Source organism: Vulpes vulpes, chromosome 16, assembly GCF_048418805.1.
Source record: "Vulpes vulpes isolate BD-2025 chromosome 16, VulVul3, whole genome shotgun sequence".
Lineage (NCBI taxonomy): Eukaryota > Metazoa > Chordata > Mammalia > Carnivora > Canidae > Vulpes > Vulpes vulpes.
In genome coordinates, this window is record NC_132795.1 from 84,952,232 (window position 1) to 84,975,748 (window position 23,517).

Genomic DNA, 23,517 nt, shown 5'->3' on the forward strand with positions numbered 1-23,517 from the left:
TAGTCCTGGTGCCACTGGAAAAAGTAAAATGAGGGGAGAGATGGATCTTATTACTTGAAAGTGAGAGATCAGATTTGCCATTCAAGTTTAGGTTTAAGATTTCAAATGTGTAGGTCTTTGTTCGGTAAAAGGGTCATTCACATATCCAGAAGAAATGGGTAAACCTGTGGGTTTTGTTATTATGTTATGCTGTATATGCTTATGTATGTTTTTCTCAGTTGATTCTAAGCTGCTTTAAGAAAAGCCTGATTATTTCCATCTTAGGTTTCCAAGATTCCTTGCACATATTGTGAGCTTAGTTTAGCATGTTGCTTGTTGAATATTTGTTCTTTGACCAAAAAAGAAAATTTACTTTTCTACCTTATTTTTGTATATTTCAGAAAATCAAAAGAGGAATATGACCAGGAGGAAGAAAGGAAGAGAAAAAAGCAGGTGCCCACATTAAGCATATTAATATAACAGAAGCACTTCATTTTTTTTTTCTTTTTGAAGTAAACTCGCCCAAGATGGGGCTCAAACTCATGACCCCAAGACCACCAGTCACATATTCCACTGACTGAGCAGCCAGGTGCCCCTCATTGCTGTTATTTCTTAAGTTTACACCTAGGTTTTGCTGCCTATGTGGAACTACACGGTTCCTCAGAGTATCATATTCTTTTGGCAATTCTAGGCATATTCACTTTATAACCCACTCAGCAAACTACTTTTTAGATACCCAAATGAACACTGAGATTAACTACAAAAAACTAATATTCCTATTTTGAGGGATTCCTTATAAGAATTTCCCCTTAATTTTATGAATAAGAGTCCATTAAGAATAATATTTTACTTCTCCCTCTCTTTGATTGCTTTACTGTTTTGAAACAGCAGCTGCAGTCATTCCTGAGGCCCCCTGTAGACTTTGATATTATTGGCCTGAAGCAGAGTGATTCGGTTATGAGGTTTCCTGACATACTGTTCTTCCATTAGGAACTATTTCCATAAAGTGCTTAGTCTTTTCTAAGGATAAATTAAACGTGTATCTGGCTGAGGTGAAGGAAGCTAATTTTCCTCTCCTCTCCTCTAGCTGCCTCTCTTTCTACGTTTTCCCAAATCTCTTTACAGGGAAGAGAAACTGCATAGCAACTGTCTCTCAGTCACTTGAAAGTCACTTTTGTTTTTTCCTTCAATCACTATCATACATGCTTGCATCATGTGCTATCTTTGAAAAGCTTTATTTTACTGCAAGGTACCCAATGAAGAGCAGAAGAAACAGAGATGTTTTAGGATTAAGGGGTGATTTATCTATCTTTAAGCAAATCTCCTTTTAGTAAAGGGAGGTGCAATTCATAGATATTAATATTTTTTAATGTAAGAGTATAGAACAGAAATAAGTTCCAAACTGCTATCAGGAGACATTAGTATTAACTCTCTGGTTTAGAGGCAAACTGTATTTGGCTTCTTTTTTTTTTTTTTTTTTTAAGATTTTATTTATTTATTCATGAGAGAGAGAGAGAGAGAGAGGCAGAGATACAGACTGAGGGAGAAGCAGGCTCTATGCAAGGAGCCTGATGTGGGACTTGATCCCACAACCCCAGGATCACACCCTGGGCCAAAGGCAGGCGCTAAACTGCTGAGCCACCCAGGGATCCCCTGTATTTGGCTTCTTGAATATGTTTTAGGGGTACACGTATGGATTTTTTAGACCTTTTTTAAAAAACATTGTATTATAAAAAACTTGAAACACACAAAAGTAGAGCTGACATTATGATAACGAATCTTCCTGAGTCTATTACCCAGCATATAGGGGCTTATGACATGAGGTACCTAATAATCTACACATGATGAGATTTTGCTCTGTTTTTAAGAAAAATGATTTATCAGTTCTTTCTAAGATTTAAATGATTTATTTGGTTTAAATGTTCGAACTTATTTTAGAAATGGAAATAAACCCATTTGTGGCTTCTTTGGGCATACCATGGTAATATATAGATTATTCTAAGTGGAAAAGCACCTAACTAATTCAGTAGATTTATCTCTCTTATTAGAGTATTTTTGGTGTCTTTTTCAAGGTCACATGAGCAGTAAGGGTGAAGTGTGGGTTTTTTTTTTTTAACATTTAGTTTATTTATTCATGAGAGACACACACAGAGAGAGGCAGAGACACAGGCAGAGGGAGAAGCAGGCTCCATGCAAGGAGCTCAATGTGGGACTCGAACCCGGGTCTCCAAGATCACACCCTGGGCCAAAGGCGGTGCTAAACCGCTGAGCCACCTGGGCTGCCTGAAGCCTGGGTTTGAACTTAACTTCTTGGGAAGTCCAAAGTCCTAAGCTTACTAGCTAGTTACTCTTAGCACTGCATGATTTAAAATGAGAATGTATATCTGCCTCAAAAAATAAAAGTTATAAAATGCTGGCAACATCTTTAAAACTTGGGAAAATCTCTTGTTCATTATCTATTTAGTAGACCTTATTTTTAAAAGTAACATCTTTGGGTCCCCTAAGTAGTATATTAGTCAAAATTAATCTAAAATTGTTTTTAAATTGTATTATGGATTCCTGAAGTTATCAGAGGCTAAAACAGAAGAACCTCCAGTGCACGCTAATGAAACTGCAAAAATGAAGAATTCCCAGGGGGATGGTGAACATTTTGCACACCCACCCTCAGGTAAGGTTGAAGTGTACTGAACTTTCTCTAACAATGTGAATATATAAACATTATAAAGAATATGTTACTTTCTCATACATACTTAACTTTCAAAACCCCTGGGTGGGAGAGTTGAATGCCCGTGGGTATTTAAAATTCTTTTTTAATTTCTCTATGGAGGTTGTAGGTAGGAAATACTCAGCTGACAGAGAGGGTGTAGTCCCCAGATTTCTAAGTGAAGCCTGGAACCAGAGCAGTGAGTAAAATTCCACCAGCCTTTGTGCCATGGCTGCAGCATCCAAGATAGGTTCACATTGCATTTGTGTTCTCTTCCTTGATCACAATTATATAGTATTTGTGAGAAGCTGAACTTAGAAAGGTAATATCGAGTTATTTTCCTAGTGAATTAAAGCATAACTAGGAAACAAGAATTAGCCAGTTTATTGAGACGTTTAGTCAGGAAATATTGAAACTAAAAGTGATGGGAATCCTTGTGGAAAATGTTAATGGGTGAATTTGTTCAAGAAATGGCAAATCCATTTTCAATATATTCTGATTTTCTCTATAAGAAAACAAGAAATTCTGAAACAGAAGTTGAGTCACGATCATGAATTCAGTTCATTTTCTCATGTATTTCTTTGGCTTTAAATAAATGTCCTTTTCTTTAAAAAAAAAAAACTAGTCACACAACTGAGATAGAAATTATGATCCTTATTTTTCTGTTGTCTTATTTTTGTTTTAGAAGAAATTTGAGGAAGTTGAGTGACTTGTCCAAAACCACTGAGCTGTTAAGTGGTAAAACTCTAACCTACTTTGGTCTTCTGCCTCCAAATCTTGTGTTCTTTTACACTTTAGTATATAAGAACTTTTATAATTGAGATAAGATGGGTTTGATATTTACCCATTTATTTTAAGGAACTATACTCTTAGTTAATAAAACAATGGGGCATATGAAACAGAAGCAGGTTTATGAAATTACCTTTCTTCTTTCTTCCTAGCAAATTTAACCATTTTTCTTTTTTCATAATCAGATTCTAGGTAGAATAACTTCATTTGAGTTATGTTTGTGAAAGCACCTGCTTTAGATTTGTCTGAGCTCTTTTTAAATTTCCTGGCCCAAGTTTAACTTTCTGTTTTATGCAGACCTAAGTCCACACTGTTTCAGTCTTGTGTCTCACATAATTGGAATACATCTGCTTTGTCTAGTTCCTTATCTATTAAGAGAAGTTATAGAAAACTTAATCTCAAACCACATATAACTCAAGTATGGACTTATGTGGCTCTGAATAAATGGCAGATAATTTCTAAAGTAATGACTTTAGTTTCCAAAAACTATTTTTAAAAATGAGTATATCTGATATTCCTGAAAATCATTTCATGCACAGTGATGGAAGTCCATTTTGAAAACCTAATTTGGGGAAGAATTAAAAAAAGAGTTAATTTCCTTTTTTCATGTGTTTCCTTGGTTCCTGCTAGAAATGGATGGCATCTGTTCTCAGATTGATGCAAAGAGTTGCCAGAGATAAGATGATCTTTCTTTAAGCTTCCTAGTTTTCTGATTGTCTATTCCTAGAAATCAGAGAAGCTAAGTATTTTGGTTTCAAGTACTTTCCTAGGTCTGAGTTAGAATGTACAAGCTGTTCATAACTAACAAACTCAAGGAAAGAATTATCCAGAACAAGTACATGAATTGAATATAAATGCTTATGTGCCTGGGATCCCCCTCCTCAGAAATGAAACAAATTACCCCTTCTTCACTGTGTGCTTCCATATCGAGGGTTAAGCCTTTGTGTAAAGTCACCATCAGCAAGAGTGGCATGTTGAACAAGAGTTCAACATTGGTTCGCAATGACCAACTTGCTTGAGCATCTTTATTTCTAAGTTAATTCTGTAACTCCCTGTCTTGTTGGTTGGAGGTTAGCTCCAGCCTCATCTCTTATGGAGACTCTCCTTACTGTCCAAGAGGCTTAAGGGCTGTTCTTCCAACCTCCCTAGCACTGCCGTCAGTCCACTCACCCCATGCTAAAGCAGTGGTCCTTGGCAAGTTTTTTGCTCATGCAGAATTTTATTTCCAATTTTACTGTGCTGTCAAGATTTTTAAACATTTTGAGACATGTATATATATCATGTTCACCCATCCTTTGAGTTCTTGCTATCATTTTTATCTGAGTTTTTTTCTTGTCTCAATCTGCTTTCATAGTTCATGTCCTTACCCTGAAAATGTTTCAGATGAAATGTTTCATCTTAAAAAAAAATCACCTTGTCTTATAAAAAAGGCTCAGAAAAGCATCTAGCATGTTTATCTGGTTTCTTAATCTTAGCACAGTCACCAAATCACTGGAAAATATTGAGTGCTTTGTTGTGTCTGCTTCTAAGTTCTACTTAACTTTAAAATCTTTACATTTTCTTACAGTGTTGGTAGGTTTGTTAAAGTTATCTTCAGTATGAATTACAAACAAAAAGTTGATATTGGTATTATTGTCTAGTACAGTAATTGAAGCTTTAACTTCATTGTTCTGAAAACACAGGGTCACTTAGTTTCTTCTGTAAGCAAGTTTGGCAACGAGTTACATTGCCAGTAAGGGATTTTTGTGTACTGTTTATTTAGCGTATGTGGGAACCTTGTATTACATTCTATTGTAGTTCTAATCTTTAGACAAGTATTATACTTCTTGTAGCTGTAGTACCAAACAGTAGGAGCTTGGGATTTATTGAAATGTCCTTACTCATGAGTAAGAGTAGTTCAAGCTCCTTGAAGACAAGGACCATGTTTATTCTCACCCAGGGCTTGAAACAATCTAGGCACTGAATCAGTGTGTGTTGAGTAAAAGTGTGGGGGGGTGGGGGGGTGGGAGAAGAAAACACTAAGCATTTTGGTGAGCCTAGGCTGGTACTCAATATTTTTTTTATAACATTCTAATTGGTCTCTATCTAATTACTGCCAGAAGTTAAAATGCATTTTGCTAATCAGTCAGTACAACCTTTGGCAAGAAAGCCGGAAATGCTGTCTGAAACTTCCTCCTTCCCACAAAAAGGCCTGAAGATCCCTGGCCTAGAACATGCAAGCATTGAAGGACCAATAGCAGTAAGTAAAAAAATTACTTTTTAAGAACTATGAAGAGAATGACAAAGTAATAGGAACAAACAATGTGAACAGCCATACACTTGGCTTTTGTTAGTATCTTGGACTTGAATTTAAATAGTCCTTCTCTTTTTTGACCCAGAATTTATCAACACTTGGAACAGAAGAGCTCCGACAACGAGAGCGCTATCTCAAGCAGAAGAGAGATAAGTTGATGTCCATGAGAAAGGATATGAAGACTAAGCAGATACAAAACTCGGAGCAGAAAGGAAAGCCTGCTGGGGAGGTAGAGGTATGACTAGCTTTAGTGTGTAAAGCTTTGCAAATCTAGAGGTGGAATTGTCAAAATCAGATTGTGTGCAAGACAGCCTTGATAATGAATGTTGCTTGTAGATCCAGTCATATTAACCTCACTGCTGGTGTAGCACCTGTTCAGTTTTTGCCAGGCCATGAGATCATTGTGATATGATTTTGTGAGGTTGAAATGATAGCGGTTTCATTTACACTTGTTTCTTTACTTGCCCTGCTCTGGGTGCTTATGGGTCAGCAGCCTATTTTACCTAAGCCTTTTGCAATATTTTATCCACAAAGCAGCAACAGTACCCTCATCACCACCTCCAAGAGGCTTTCTTCCCTAAAAGGATTTTTGCAAAGAAGAGATTTAGGGAACCCAGTCCACATGTGGCTTTTTAAATTTTTATTTACTGAAAATGCTCTTTGAGGCAGTATGTTGGGAATTTTAGACAAATGAACCCATCTTATACTATAGCCAATTTTTTTTTCTTTTCTGTTGTTTTGTTTTGTTTTGTTTTAAGGAAATGACAGAGAAACCAGAAATGACAGCAGAGGAGAAGCAAACGTTACTAAAGAGGAGATTGCTTGCAGAGAAACTTAAAGAAGAAGTTATTAATAAGTAATTTTAAAAACAACTTAGCAAAACAGTTCAAATTTTCTTAAAAATAAATTATTTAATCCTTAAACCGAGCTTGTTAGTTTCAAATACTTGTGTTCATAAATGCAAATATAAGCTTATTATTACTACTTTATTAAATTTTGGAGGTAAAGGGTGGTGGAGAAGGCAGCTACTTGGGCTGAGAAGGGGTATAGAAAGCCGATAGTGCATTTATTCATTCAAACTTGGTTACCTGTTTGTTCTCAGCACTGTGCCAAGGATGCAGTAGTCAACTAGGTCATCAGTTTCCCTGCCTTCATGGGGCTAGTGAGGAAGGCCCAAAGAGCAAAGTGTAAGAAGGGAAAAGTGCAGTAATATCAGGAGGGCTGGCCAAGCCTCCTGAGAAAGCAATGTTTAAGCTGATTGGAAAGCCAGTTGCTGGGAGCAATGGGAAGGAACACCAGGTCGTGGTGCAGGAAAGAATGAAGCAGCTAGTGAGGAATTGGCAGGAGGGTGAGTGTATGTAGAATGAGGGGGAAGGCTGGCATATGCAATTAGAGATAGGTGGGGTATTGATTTAAGGGCCTTGTAGGAAATGTGAAGATTTCAAATTTTATAATGGTAATGGGAAGTCACTGAAAAGTTTGAAAGCAGGGAAGTCATCATCACAATGTTCAGTTAAAAAAAAAAAATGTGTGGCTGCTGTATGGAAACTGGGGGAGTTCGAGTCGTGAGGGTACCAACTGTAAGGAAATCCAATTAAAAGACTAATCTCGTGCAGGAGCAAACAGGACTTGGAAAATGGATGTCAAAAATACTCAGGTACTCTTTTGAGAAAACCTACCATTAAAAAAGGTAAAGGGAATAATCGACTGAGCCTTCAGAGGGAAATGAAGCTGCGGGTGTCGGTCATTTTTATGTGAAGTGGTCCTGGATGGTTTTCTGTGGTAGTTGGCTTACCGAGAGTCAGAATAGTAGGATAAACCCTTCTTTCAGAAAACTTCCTGTGTCATCCAACAAGCACTCCCATTTCTAGTTACAGATTGCTCCTTCAGTTTAACTTATAGTTCCATTTTATCTCTTTAAATCTACAGTTATAAACTTTTAAAAAGGGAAACCAAAGTTTATTTAGCTCCAGTCTTCAACCTGCAGAGAAAAACCAGCATTACATTTGTTAGATTTTCATCACTTAGATGGACAAGAGGAAGAACTAGTGATTAAAACACAGAAATCTGTTTCACGTAACTTTTTATTAAAAATAGTTTTTATACTGGATACATGTTTACAGATATAATTTTAAGAGAACCTCAGGCATACAAATGTGGGCTCTGGCTTGCTTCACCGAGTGAAGATAAAGATATAAAAATCCTGATCTGCCTGAGGATAGTCATTAAGACAGCAGCTAACATGTGGAAACTTTAATAGTTATTCTTTCAAGGGATATTTTAAGCCCTGTTTTCATATCATTGTGGGTGAGCATATGTACCATGAAAACGGTTATCCTGTAAGTCAACAAAACATTCACATTTTTGCAAGAAGAAAGGTTATTAAGATGATGATTTAAATGTTTGACTCATGGCAATTCTTTAGAAACGAAAATTAAACTCTTCATGAAGTATAAACATATTACTTCCTACTGGAACTTTAAAATTACTTAATCAGGAAGAGTCAAGAGTCAATAGGGAAATGCTTTAGGCCTGGGCTTCTTAGATGACAAGAGGAAATTTATTAAGAGCTAAGAAGAATGAAAGGGGCTTTATAGAACTTGCTTAAAAAAAAAATGTATTCAGATGGCAACTTTACTGATCTTAAATTATCCTGAGTCCCTTGCCTTATAAAGTGGAAGGTCTTTATCATTATATGTACCTTTAATAAAAGAGATGAGACTAGCCCCATTGCTGTGATGTTTTGGTGCTGGGACTTCATTTGCCCAAGGCATACCTTCTGTAAGTAGAATCAGTGATACTTAAAGTGCAGTCAACCGCGGTTTGTTTAGAATTTTTTCAGATTGGTGTAGGACTAAGTGGTTTATAATAAATATCTATGGATAATTTATTGGCTTTTAAAAGATATTATAAAATGGACATATCTCAAAATGGAATTAACTTATATTTACAATAAACCAAACAAAAGCAACAATCATAGAATTACAGGGTCACATTTTAATTCCTGAATTTTACAGTTCAGCATTAATATCACCACATGTATACAAATGGTGTAAAACAAGTACAGTGGTATTTTTAATACAAAATAAACATCTGTTTTATGGAAAAACTATACTTCATATCTACACAGACAGCCCATCTTTTCCAAACAATAGCCAAAATTAAAATTAACTACAAAATCTCCAAAACAGGGGAAACTGCTTCAGGTTAAGCTATTCCAGGAAAAATGGACCCATAACACATTACAAGGGTGATCTGAAGATTGTAGCCAGAATTACTGTTTTTAGTTTTTTTCCCAATGCATTAAGTTGTTGTTTGGGGGACGTATTTCCTCACTTCAGCATGATCTCAGATCATAGATGAGCAAACTAACATTAAAATATTTACAGGTAACTTGCTGTTCTAAAAATAAAACCTCTTTAACTGTTTGCCTCAACTTATTTTAAATTCATTTACGTACATGGAATGTGCTTTTACTCTTTTAAAAAAGCAGCTTTCATATTACACCCTTGTTTGTTTTATGGAAAACTTCATGTGCTGCATACTGACTTTGATACTGAAGTAATAACTTCTTGGATCCAAATGGCCTCTAGATATTAAATGCCACTTAATTCAGCACTAGTCTTTGTATGTGAGTCTTTATATATTATACTTTAAAACTTACTCGCAGCTCTGGAGAGAGACAACTTTATGAACAAAGCAGAAAGTGACTTCAAATTATCTTGCACAAAAGATTGTATGTACTACGGGGAGACATTTGGAAACATTCTGTTCAATCCACTCCCAAGTTTCTGGAGAAAAGTCATTATGAAATACTACTGTACTGATTCTTGGCATCAGTTATCTCTAAAAGTGCTGTAAAGTTCTATTAAGAAGAACTGTCCATTTTGAATCCAGTTTGTTTTCATCAAAATACATACTGAAAATTCCTGGTGTAGAAAACTCAACATGTACTGTAACACAGAGTGTACTTCCTTCCAACTACCTATAAGGCTGAATTTCTGTTAAATCTTCAAAAAAAATGGTCCCAACAGCATAACTTCACTTTTATGATAGTTGAATTTGGTTTCATAAAAATTTTTTTAAAAAGAGGCAACTGATTAAAACAACATGGCCAGCACCATTATACAAGTAATGTTATTGGGTTTGTAACTAAAGTTTTGTAATTGTTTCTAGATCGGATACCCCCTGGAGCAACCCTGCATTTAATATTATTTTATCAACCTTGTCCCTCCCCCAAGCCATCCCCAAACCTGAGAGTTTCCTCACTGAGAAGCTATCTCCCAGGTTCTGGTTACTAACCTTATTTTATTTTATTTTATTTTTTTTGACAGCCTGAAAGGCAAAACCCTTAATTACTAGCAAGCAATCAAGTTCCTGGGAAGCCTGGTTTTTTACAGAACTAAACTCTCCTAGCTGATATACTGAGTATTTTTTGCTACTCCTCATATATTTATAAGTTCAAGTGAGAAAGCTTTCTGATTCAGATTTTCAGCTCATCGAACAGTTGCAGCATTTTAGTAAGACCACACGTTGAGGGTCCCCACTAAGTATTTTATGAGCCAAGACGAGGTCTTTTCCTGGGAGATGTTTCTTCTTCTTCATCTTCCTCTTCATCATCTGGATAATCCACTAAACCAACCAAACTTCCCTATTGAAGAATAAAAAAATTCTTAACATATGTAACTTAAGGGGAAAAAAACTTACTTAGTATAATCACTTTTAAAGACATCACAAATAACTTTTCTAAACTATTTAATCATATATATCTCAAACAGATATATTTGAATTTGATAAAGGAACAGCTTGAAAATTACGAACACCTGGTACATTGGTGGCACTCTAGGTTACCCCCAACTTTTCTATTTAGCTCTTAGATTTTTAACAACACCTCCCAATTCAGCGAACTTTCACTGTGGAAACATGTATCTCTGCATAGCAGGACTCACAAATCATCATGACACTGGGAGCTAAGATTGTGAAAATGAACTCATTCATTTCTCTACATTTAAACAGGAGTGAGTAGTCAGCCAGTGACAGGAAGCCCACCTTTTGTCTCTGTACTTCAGGTGTGTATTTCATCACTCAGTGCATACCACTGTTTTCATAATGCTTTTGATGATAAACACATGACATGATTCCTAAAACTAATAACTAAAAAATTTAGAGCTACCTCTCTGTAACCAAAAGGAAAGTAATGAGGTAATTCAGATGTTTGGACCCCTAAAATTCCTATTAAAGCTCTGGACACTACCCAGGAAATTAAATGTCCTCAGGTTTGCACTCATTTAGAATCCATCCCATCAAGTTTATACATATGTCCCACAGGTTACAAGGGCTACTGTAAACAATGAATTTAGTTCAAACCCTTTAGACAAAGTAATAAACAAATACAACCGAAATAACTCATATTTCAAAGCTAAGTAGCTTCATATTTAAAGAACTCAGACATCTAGCCATAACACTTTGCCAAGATATAACTGAACCACTGTAATATTAGTCAACAAAGGCCAACGAGCAGCTAGAAACCATTATCAGAAAGTCTGGGAGTTAAACTTATTTATACCATATTTACATATGTGAGAATCCTGCTTTCTCAAGTCTTAAGTTTGATAAGAGGCAGTATTGTCTCAATTGATAAGAATATATTGATTGTGGTCTGCCTGACTTCAAATTCCAACGCCACACTTTAGATGCAGGACTATGGGCTACCGATTTAGAATCTCTATGCCACATTTTCCTTATCTGCAAAATTGGTATAATAATAGTAGTCAGACCTCACTGAACTACTTTGAAAATTAAATTGAAAATAAAACTTAAAAAGCATTTGGCACAGTGCTTGGTATGTAGATAGAGTGTTCAATAATTGCTACTAGCTGCTATTACTAAAATCATTCTTTTTCATTGGTTTTCTAAGCCAAACAAGTTAGATGAGAGAAGATAGAAGATGTAATTACTTTCTAAAAGGGCACAATCTAATATTCACAAAGATAACAAGTTATAAAGGAATGTTTTGATCGTGTTTAGGATTATAGATTACATATCACAATGTACAAACATTTGTTAAAATTAATAAATATATCTGAAACACTCAGCTACACAATTTAATTTCATCTCTATTATCCATCTATATCATAAACAAACTCCTATATGTTAAAACAATCATTTTTATTGAAAATAGCAATATAAAACATGAAATATTAGAAGGTCTATAATCCAGAGATACATCTTTTAAAGAATTTGACAGACTCCAGACTTAATATAAAAACATAAACATACTTGTTTTAAAATAACTATCAGATTGCAATTGTACCACTTATGCCAAATACCCTTGAGAAAAGTTTCCAATATGAAAGAAGGGATGAAAACAAATAACATTACCTATGAAGAAACAATGACAGTTTTTCTGAACCAAATAAACCAATGAATTAACAAATTATAAGTTAGGAAACTATTATCATGATTCATCATGTTTAAAAATTTAAGGAGAGAATTCAAAAATTATCTTCTACTCAAAATATATAGATCTTCCATAAACATGATTAATAAAAATTTTAAAAATCATCAGCAAAAGTAGTTATTTTATATCTCCTAATTATTATAGCTTTAATTTCTTTATCTCACCTAACTGCATTGGCAAGTACCCCTGAACAATGGTTACAGTGGTGTCCTATCTTGTTCCCAACTTTGGTGGGACTACCTCTAATATGTCCTAAAGTATTAAGTAAGCTTTTGGTATCAGCCATATATATATACCATGTTAAGAACTCTCGATGTATTTCCATTTTACTGAGTAAATGTGATAACTAATCAAAACTAAAAGCATATTCTATACAGAAATAAACATGTATATAAAATATTTTGTGGAGAAAGTCACATACAATTGTTTTAGCTGCAAAAAGCTGGAAACAACGTTAAAATGCATCAAGAGTAAGTTATAAATTAAAGTATATCATACTCTGGAATTCTATGGAGAGAGTTCTCTTATGTCCTAACATGGAAAGTTCACCCAGGTTGTTAAGAGAAAACGCAAGATGCAGTATTCTCTTCTGTTAATCTGTGGCAAAAGAACTGTTGGTTTTTGCCTGAACTGTTGGCTCACCCAGGTTAAGTTTGTTAAGAGAAAATGCAAGATGCAGTATTCTCTTCTGTTAATCTGTGGCAAAAGAACTGTTGGTTTTAGGACCCACTAATCGTTTCTGATTCTGATTTTTAAAATATTTTTCTTTCTTTGGGGGGGGGGGGTAAGTAGTCGTCTTCAAGGAAAATGTGCATGTTTTACAGCTCTACAAGTTAAAAAAAAAAAATCTTTGTAATTTCATTAGTAGCTAATGTCTTACCAGCCTTGAGAACTATCAAGTTTTCAAAGAATGCAATTTTTAAAAGCATATTAGAACTTTATTAGAATGCCTTACAAAGGAAAATGGACAGGTTCACACTTCATCTCTTTAATTTTAAGAACCAATCAATTCAATTGTGGTAATCAAAAGATAGTGAACTTCAAACTTTTGTCATAATCTAGTGTGATTTTTATTTTTTATTTTCCATTTATTTTCCATTTATTTTCCATTTATTTTCCAAGAACAATCACTGTTCTCTCCTTCTCCCCCAAAAAGGTGTAGAACAAATATATTCAGCAATCTGCTATTAGTGTCAAAAAGAGTGAAAAATTTGTGTTAGTACTTGATTTTGCTCAATCATAAGTAAAAAATTATCTGTAAGGATAATGAATTAAGAACTCTAAGAAATATGGGGATCCCTGGGTGGCTCAGCGGTTAAGCGCCTGCCTTCCGCCCAGGCCATATCCTGGAGTCCCGGGATCGACCCATGTCAGGCTCCCTGCATGGAGCCTGCTTTTCCCTGTGCCTGTGTCTCTGCCTCTCTCTCTCCACCCTGTCCCATGTCTCTCATGAATAAATAAATAAAATCTTAAAAAAAAAAAAACTCTAAGAAATAACCCAGGAGATAGAATAAGATTTAAAAAATAATATTAGAAAAATTATGACAATTGTAAAATCAATACAGAAGACCCAACATTCTAATAGTAAGTTACAGTGAAATAGCATAAAATGCTTCTCAACTGAAGGTCATGACTATTTAGCTGCTTTCAAGAAGAAAATAAAAAATGACATGCAAACGATCAGAAAGAATGTCTCTGGATTTCTTGGCAGCAATAACTTCAAATTTTTAGAAGAAAATTATTTCCAATTTGGTTCTATATTCAGTTAAATTGTCAGGTAGGACAGAATCAATACATTTTCATACATGCAGGGGCTCAAATTTTATCTCTAATGGGATTTTCTCAGAAAACAATTATTACAGGATTTGCTCCACCAAAAGGAGAGGGAAAATCTAGAAGAGAACAGAGACATAAGGCCCAGGAAACAATACAAGAAAGAGAGAGGCAAAAGAAGTATTAGGATAATGGCCTAGGCAAGCCTTAAGACAAGAGCTATACAGCAAGTCTAGAGAGCAAGCGATCTAGGCCAGAACCAGACAGGAGACTTCCAGAGAATATAGAAACTAACCTGAAAGATACTAAAAGAATTAGTGACAGACACCTAACTATTGCAACAAATGAAAAAAAAATGATGGTAATTATTTATTCAAAGAGAAAAGTTACCAAGAAAAATACAGTACAGAAAAAAAGACCAGGAAAAAAAAAAAGACCAGGAAAAAAATTCATGAGTAAAGAATATTTACATTGTCATTATAGCTATAAAATTATCAAATATTATTTTAACCAAAATTTTTGATATAAGGGAGAAATAAGAGAGAGGATGTGCTAAGGAGTGTTCACATGCTAAACTCTTTATCTACCATATCAAGAATTTAACAAATTAGGTTTAAACTTGATAAAACAATATGAATTTTTAACAGATTATTTAGAAATAGAAGAAACAGGTACAAGAAGAGTTCTAAAGCAATCTCTGGAGAGGAAAAAGAGGACTGATTTTTCTCAACATTTTAACACTATTTTGATTTTTCAAAGTAAGTGCATGTATCACTCGGATTAAAAAAAGCAAAGCATGGCACCTGGGTGGCTCAGCTGGTTTAGTGTCTGCCTTCAGCTCAGGTCATGATCCTGGGTCCTGGGATCCAGTTCTCCAGTCCCATGTGGGCTCCCTGCTCAGTGGGGAGCCTGCTTCTCCCTCTCCTCCCTGCTTGTGCTCTATCTATCTCAGTATCTCTGTCTTTCTCTCTCAAATAAATTCTTTTTTTTTTTTTTTTAAAGATTTTATTTATTTATTCATAAAGACACTGAGAGAAGGCAGAGACATTGGCAGAGGGAGAAGCAGGCTCCTCACATGGAGGCCAACGTGAGACTCGATCCCGAAACTCCGGGGATCATGCCCTGAGCTGAAGGCAGATGCTCAACTGCTGAGCCACTCAGGCATCCCTCTCAAATAAATTCTTAAAAAACAAAGAAAGAAAAGCTAGTATATATATTGAGAAGGTGCAAGTAGTGTTCTAAGCTTTTTACATTTATTGAATAATTTAATATTTTTAAAGCCTATTGAGTTGGTGCTATTTTATCCTTGTTTAAAATGAAGAAATATTAAGCTCCTGAGAGATTTAATAACTTATTCAAGGTCATATAGCCTAGAAAAAGGCAGAACCAAGATTTACCTGAAAAATTTAACTTCACAGCAAATATTAATATAGTGCCACAAATATTACACCAAACTATCCTATCAAGAAGTGAAATTTAATTTTAAAATTTCTAGTTAAAAAATATAAAATGTTTTGGGCAGCCTGGGTGGCTCAGTGGCTTAGCGCTGCCTTCAGCCCAGGGTGTGATCCTGGAGACTTGGGATCGTAGTCCCGCTTAGGGCTCCCAGGATGGAGCCTGCTTCTCCCTCTGTCTGTGTCTCTGCCTCTCTATTTCTCATGAATAAATAAATAAAATCTTTTAAAAAATAAAATGTTTCAAAAGCAGTAGCATCTCACTGAAAATGCTACTCCTGTATCTTTAGTCAAGCACCTACCACAATACAATACTGAATAAAGACTACATTTTTGTAAAATAAACTCAAATTATATTTTGTATTCAAACCTAGAAGCATCTCTTCAGATTAGGTTTTCTACTACTATGGCATTTCCATCCTCTTGTCCTCCTACCCTTATGTTAACAGTTGTCTTATATTTATGCCTTTTTAAGCCACTCTTTTTTGGAGATGAGGATGGTTACATACCATAACAATTTAAATGAATGAAAAATGTTTCATATAAAATTTAAACTTGTTTATATAAAAAAAAGTAACCAATGGGAAACACATTTGCTATGCAAATGACAAAACGGCTAATATCCTTATAAAGATTCATTCATATTAAGCAGCATGTAATCCAATTTTTAAAAGGCAAGACTATGAAAAGACAACTTGCAGAAGAGCAAATTCAAAAGACTAATAATATTCAAACTTGCTACTAACAAAGGACACACGATTGGGGATGAAATCTATACTGTTTCTGCTACCTAATGGGCTAAGATTAAAAAGAATTGTTAGTAACACTGGCAAAGCTGCAATGAGCCAAGCACTCATACAATGCTTATGGTAATGTAAACTGGTAGAAACTTCTAGAGGTATATGACAATATGAAAACATTCTTCTACTCATTGATTCAAGAAAATAAAATGCAACACACCAGTAGTCCCATCAATGAAAGAAACGTCAGAATCAACTTATGTGCTCCAAAATATTACTAGGTGGGTTGCTTACAAGTGTTATGATATGCCTAAATAAAATGAAATTCTGTAGTCATCAACAGTGTTTTGAAAGAAAAATTCTTTTAACAAAAAGAAAAAAATGTAGAAAAATTCTTTTAACAAATAAATAAAAGCAGGACACAAAACTATGTTTCTAGAAAAACCTCACTGCATGTCAGGTAAACCCATATACCTAAAGAAATCAACCAAATGTTTAGCAGTCACTATTCTGTGATGACAATGTGTACAACTTTTCTTCTTTGAAATTTATTTTGTATTTAAATTCAACAGCCAACATGTAAGTACATCATTAGTTTCAGATGTGGTGTTCAGTAATTTATCAATTGCATATAAATTAATTTTTTAATTCAAATTTTCTTCAGTAAATATGAAACAGTTTTAAAGATGGAAAAAACAAAGTTTGTGTATAGAATAATTTCACATACCTTGGTGGCTGTTACTGATGTAGCCAAGTTTGTAGTTTTGGAGGAGGATCCATTAGAACTTGTTGGTGGTGTCTGAGCTACTACAGACTTACTGTTTGTACTATTTGTTCCATTAGCAGTACTGGCAGAGTGGGAGAATGTAAATTTGAAGCCACTAGATGATGTCCTTTTAGGAAGGTTTTCCTTGTCTTCACTTTCTTTTGCTAAAGCGAAAGTAAAATTTTTAATCTTTTTCAGTAAATATTCCTAAATAAGCAAAAAAGAACAATAGCTTAAAAACTTATAAAACATTGCCTTTGTTTTGTAAGAGCCATGGAGCATGATGTGTACAGTAATTAGTCTTTAATCTTAGAAATCTCAGGATTTGAAAGGACCTTAAGAATCATATACCAGAATTAGCCATCCTACGCTAGAATTCTACAGTGTTGTATCTAGGACACAACAAGGATTCATTACCTGTTTGACTCTGCCTTTCATTGTTTCTTTGCACCTTCTCTTCACTGCACTGACCCTATACTTCTAAAATCCGTAAATCCATGTGAAAAACCTGTTAACCCCTCCCACAAGTCAGTATTTCAAATGCCTAAAGACAATGATACGATCATGTCTATCAGTCTCTTATTTCCTGAATATTCCAGATTCCTTTAACTGTTTCTCTTATGACTTAGGCGTCTACTATCCTTTCACTCCTGGTTGCTCCTTTTTTTGTATGATTCTAAAGTGGATTCAAAGCTTCAAGTATGGCCTTGCTGCCCCTTTCTATGGTAGTTAGGGCAGTGCCTATAATGAATAAAGGTAGAAGAATTAAGCTACCAAGTTACTTATACCTTAGGACATCTTCACACCATGATGAGAATTTCATTCTCATCATGAATAGAATTTCAGACATTAAGAAGCGAGTACATAATGAATGAGGCTGGGAATAACAGTTGCAGGAAAAACGTCGTAAGTAGGAAAAATGCTTTTGCCTCTCAAAATGTAAATTTGTAGTAAACATTTATATGATGTAGGACAGTACTCAAATAATGGTGATTTTTTAAGCTACAGAGTTAAAGTGATTAATTCTTTTAAAAGGTAGGATCTCAGGTTTTTAAAGATTTAATTATTCATGAGAAACACCGAGAGAGAGAGAGAGAGGGGGGGGGGGGGGGGCAGAAACACAGGCAGAGAGAGAAGCAGGCTCCCTGCAGGGAGCCTGACATAGGACTTGATCCTGGGTCTCCAGGATCACGCCCTGGGCTGAAGGCGGTGCTAAACCACTGAGCCACCCGGGCTGCCCATATCTGTTTTACAGACAAGTGCAACACATTTGAAAGATGGGAAATTCTACTTCTCTTGATAGTCTATCTTTATGAAATTTTTAAAATGATTTAAAAACCTCAAATAGCAAAGTTACTTCTTTGAGCTTAGTTTCCTCAGTTATAAAAGGCAGAGCACTCTGGAAAGTTTCTATGGATCTATATGGTCTCTATTATTACTGGAGATTTCAGTACAGAAATAAATCAAGATTGTTTATAGAAAGCAATGTATAAGTAGACAATGTAATTCTAAACAGCAAATGAAGGGGCACTTGGGTGGCTCAGTCGTTGAGTGTCTGACTCTGGTTCAGGTCGTGGATCCCAGAGTCCTGGAATCGAGTCCTGTTATCAGGCTCCCCACAGGAAGCCTGCTTCTTCCTCTGCCTAGGTCTTTGCCTCTCTGTCTCTTATGAATAAATTTTAAAAATCTTTAAAAATAAATAGCAAATAAGCGTCACAAAATGGCAAGTTTCAAGAAAAACAGTTTACACATGAAAATAACTCCCAGATTTAGAAAAAGATGTGGATATTTTAAAAGGTTGATTCATTATAAAATTCATTTTCATGCTATATACTATGACCAGACTTTCACAAGCAACTGATAATTTCTGTACTTAAGTGATACATTATTTAAATTTTCAAAATTTTAATACCTTTTTTTGTCTCCATAAATTTTTCATAAGTATCTGGAAAATCATCTTCTGGCTTAGATTTTTCTACTGGTGCCACAACTGCTTTTCCTTCCTCCTCTTCATCTTCATTAAACCACATTTCTTCATCCTCTTCCAAGGCTTTTGCATCTCTGCGAAATCTGTTACTACGTAATATAGATGGTACACTGTAAGAAACATATCACAAACACTGAGTAATGATTTAAAGTTTGTGACCACATTAAATTTGAGAATAAATATATAGAACACTAAGAGGAGCTAAAGTAATTTTAACTTCATATAATTTACATCATTACCTCAATTGTGATACAAGATATAACCAGAGAACACTCCAAAATATTTAAGGATATTGCAAATTAAAAATTTATCTTGAGTTATTATACAGAGCAGTCATTTTTCATATAAAAGATTCTGGGTGGGGAGAATATCCTACCCTTCTACGCAATCCCGTACTATCTAATGACAGAAAGAATACTCCTGGATAAATTTCACATGTCAGATCCAAACAGAAGATGCTTTCAGATGTAATTTTATAGACTATAAATGCAATATATTTAAACAGTACCTGTTCAGTTTTTGATTTTGTCTGTCTTTTTCTTGCTCATATTTAGTCTTCAATCCTTTGAATGTCTGAACATATTCAATTGATTCAAGTGCTTTATAAAAGTTTTCAACTATATGTGCAGTAAGAGACTTGATATCTTCCTGTATAAGGACAAAATTTACAATTCAAATATAAGTCAATGACTGTTAGGAGAAAAACTTTTTTATAGTTCCAAAGCTGATCAAAAAAGGTTTTTCAAAATCACATCACAAAAATAAATGTCCTAGTTTCTGTACACATGAGCCAGGCCTCCAGAGAAAAATTGGAATAAAAAAGAAGCCCTTTTGGGGGACTATAAAACATTTGAAAGTAAACAGGTTTATTTTACATCTTCTGTTTATTTTTTGCATTTACATAGCACTTTACAATTTAAAAAGCACTTTAATATATACTTTCACTTGATCCTCCTCTAAAAATTCTATGAAATGGGTTTTATTACCCCCAATTTACAGAAAAGGAAAATTGAAGATCTGAAAGGTTGGATGACCTGATGAAGAGCACACAACTAGTTCGAAGGCAGGTGCTGAAATTACATTTTCAATAAATTTTAGGTGCTACTTAATGGCTCCTTGCTTAACTGGTATCAAAATGGGAAAAGTAATGATGTTAAGAGAAAAAAAAATGGGATAAGCCCTACATAAATAATAAACATTGACTCCTCTGACTATATTACATATAAAGATCTGATAAACTATTAACTTGAATTCCACCTATTTCTGCAGTCTTCCAACGGTATAATTTTTGTGAAATAAACGGACAGTCATAACTTCTAAATTCTTTTAAATTCTAAATGAACCATTCCAAGTGCTGGGTGTGAAGTAGGATCAGTACTAATAATAACTAAAGTTGTGATTCAGAAATTTAGTATTAATAAGAAATATACATGTTAGTTCTTTAAAAAATACACCACAATCTGCTTCTTTTAAGGATTTTGTCTTTAGTTCCCCTGGAAATCTCAATTAAATAATATGCAAAGAAGAAACATTAGGAAGCCAGGTAAATGGCCGGTGCTATATACTGAACAAAAAGATGAGTAAAGTTTTGGGGCACCTGGGTGGCTCAGGTTTAAGCACCTGACTCAGTTTTGGCTCAGGTCATGATCCTGGGGTCCTGGGATTGAGACCCATGTGGGGCTCCATGCTCAGCAGGGAGTCTGCATGAGATTCTCTCCCTCTGCCCCTCCCCTCACTTGCACTCTCTCTTTCAAATAAATACATATATCTTTAAAAAGATGAGTTAAGTTTTGGGATTCAATGTACATTTTATCAACCACCCAAAATAATTTTCTGAAAAACAAATTCAATCATAGGAATAGGGATGGGGTTGTGAACTCTACAACTAATTCATTTTATCAGTACTACCTCACCAAAAATTTTAAGGAAAAAATCATAAAAGTCACTCTCTGGTTCATTAAAACAGTGCACTGTGAACCAGGGTTCAGATACTTAGTAAGCTGGTTTACTATGTTCTTTCTTTTCTAAGGGTAAAGTCTTTTCTTTTTTTAAATTTTTTTTATTTTTAATGATTTTATTTATTCATGAGAGAGAGAGAAAGAGAGAGGCAGAGACACAGGCAGAGGGAGAAGCAGGCTCCTCATAGGGAACCTGATGTGGGACTTGATCCTTGATCCTGGGTTTCCAGGATCACACCCTGGGCCGAAGGCAGACACTCAACCACTGAACCACCCAGGTGTCCCAGGGTAAAGTCTTTTCTAAGGCTTCTACTCTCTTTATCCTTTTGAAAACCACACTCTTGGCAAATGACTACTATTAGAAAAGTAATCCAGTAGGCCAAATAATCTTTATGAGAACAGCATGTTATGAGCAGAAATCTGATTTCTAAGAGCCAAACCTAGAGAATGAATTTCTAGCTTTGACTTTCTTTTTACAAATTCTAACCAATTCTAACCATGTGGGGCATTTTCCATGGTGGAATGATTTCAGTATATGGGAGAGGGTAAAATTACTCTACTGGTTCTACAGTTACTTGTCTTATTGGTATTGTTCACATAGAGTTCTGTCCAGATCTTTTTATGACAGATGTTCAGTTGCTCAAAACTGAGCTGTGACCTATGTTCAAGCTCTGACTGTGCACTTATAACCAAACTGATGCTCTTGAATAAACAATTTGATCACTTCGAGTGCGTGAAGCCCCTATCTATAAAATAAGGAGTGGTCCACCTAACTTCCTGGTCTCTTCAACTTAAAATTCCATGATAACAGCTACCTTTTATGCATCTTCTATCAAAGTTTACCAAAGTAATTATTTTCAACCTTTCTATTTATTACTACCCCTACAATAGATTACAGAGATCTCATGAATGGCATGCTTGGCCAAATTTCCACATATGCCAAATATAATTCTGAAACACTTGGCCAATAAAAATGGAACTAGGAATAATATAGAATAAACATGGATTAAAACACTATGCTGAGTTTCATAATTTAAAATATTAACATTGCTAAACATATAATAATTTTATTTCACTAAGAATCCTTTAACATAAACTTACCACTCTTATAAATTCAAATAACTCAATAACAGCTGAATTCAACAGATTGTACCGAGTTCCATTATCCAGAAGAGCATTTATAACTGGCTCAAAAAGATTTCCCTTTGTGATGTAACGATTATAAAATTCATCTTTAAGGCCAATTATCCGCCTCATAAAACGAAGAGCACCTAATTAAAAATACAGGGAACAAGTTGATAATCTCATTAATAACAATTATTATACAACCATTTTTACATAAAGCGATGTATATATTCTTCTAAAATAAAAAGTAAAGCTGTGCACTAAAAATAATTGGGTTTTGAGGAAAAACAGAGTTAAGGAAAGACTACTCAAATATGTATAACTCATGTAGCTAGAGCTAGCAAAAAACCCAATACTTGGTAGGTAGCTCCATGGTTTAGAGATTTAAAAAACCCCACAGAAACCATCGAATGCCAATGCTGGCAGTACTCAGAGCAGTGCTGGTAGACATGCAGACAATGTAGTGATGGCAGCTCAGAATCAGTGCAGGGCTGTCTGTCATGAAGGTGGGCACAAGAGTGGTGCAACCTGCCCAAGACTGCCTCATCTCTCTGCAAGAGGGAGCTTTGGAGGTAGGTACTTCTTTCGATTTTCTGAAAATAAAGCCAAAGGGCTTGCTGCTGCCAGCTTAACAAGGAGAGCTGAAGGTCTTTTACTCTTCTGATGAAGGCTATAGTTTCATTCCCACTAATTCAGTTCTCTTTGCTTTGGAAAAATCATCTGTGAACTGACACTACCTATACATTATAACATATACATTTTAACCCTATATGTTTTAACCCTTGTTTACCAATTGCTTATGAGTTGTTTTGCCTTTGGTAAACATGTACTGTGGCAAGTCAGACTGTATTTGTAAAAGAACAATAGAGTAACAAGTAAGCAGTATAACATGGCTTTTCATATTTTAAATACTGAAAAAAATCTCTCATTTCAACCCACTATTCACAGATGGAAGTCATTAAAAGAAGATGTCCTGTCAAAAGAGATCCTAAATATTATCTGAGAATAAAACTGAAATAGGTCACATAAGGTATAAACATATGATAACTGTAACACTAAAGAAGTGTGAAGAAAAAAAAACCCCAAAAAACAAAAACTAGTGTGAAGAGAAGTGCTAGACTTATAACATTGCCTCTTTTTGTAGGACAAGAAATAGTTATTTAAAATTAAAAAGACAAGTAAGTATTAGTAAAGATGTGAGCAAACAGGCACTCTCATATACTGCTGATAAATGATATGATATAGTTAGAACTGCACTACTTATAATGATGGATCTTGAAGCAATGTAAACATTTAAATAATGGAGATTTGATATAGGACTACTTTGCAGTTATCCAAAAGGATTATTTACAGAAAGTCAGATAGGAACACCTATCATGAGAACATCAATCCTTCCAAAATTAATATAAAACCTAACATAATCTTATAAATAACCAGATAAAATTATTTTTAAGTTATTATGGTAGAATCAATGTCTAAGAACCAAGAA

The 23,517-nt window shown here is 34.8% G+C and overlaps 2 protein-coding genes across 3 annotated transcripts in view; one reads left to right on the forward strand and one right to left on the reverse strand.

Moving 5' to 3' along the window:
• CFAP36 (cilia and flagella associated protein 36) overlaps positions 1-6,692 on the forward strand; it is a 28,678-nt gene extending 21,986 nt beyond the window's left edge. The window contains exons 6-10 of the mRNA XM_025992675.2: positions 381-432; positions 2,545-2,647; positions 5,572-5,711; positions 5,851-6,000; positions 6,524-6,692. Of these exons, the coding sequence (XP_025848460.1) occupies positions 381-432; positions 2,545-2,647; positions 5,572-5,711; positions 5,851-6,000; positions 6,524-6,625 (547 nt within the window). The 3' untranslated portion in view covers positions 6,626-6,692. The remainder of the gene's footprint in view (positions 1-380; positions 433-2,544; positions 2,648-5,571; positions 5,712-5,850; positions 6,001-6,523) is intronic.
• A 1,139-nt stretch (positions 6,693-7,831) lies between these two features.
• Positions 7,832-23,517, reverse strand: part of PPP4R3B (protein phosphatase 4 regulatory subunit 3B) — a 62,369-nt gene continuing 46,683 nt past the window's right edge. Inside the window, exons 12-16 of one of the 2 annotated variants that reach the window (XM_025992672.2) lie at positions 22,005-22,174; positions 19,454-19,593; positions 18,871-19,055; positions 16,920-17,122; positions 7,832-10,416 (exon numbers count right to left, since the gene is read on the reverse strand). In XM_025992672.2, the coding sequence (XP_025848457.1) occupies positions 10,321-10,416; positions 16,920-17,122; positions 18,871-19,055; positions 19,454-19,593; positions 22,005-22,174 (794 nt within the window). In that variant the 3' untranslated portion in view covers positions 7,832-10,320. The remainder of the gene's footprint in view (positions 10,417-16,919; positions 17,123-18,870; positions 19,056-19,453; positions 19,594-22,004; positions 22,175-23,517) is intronic. The other variant, XM_025992673.2, reaches the window with a different exon arrangement.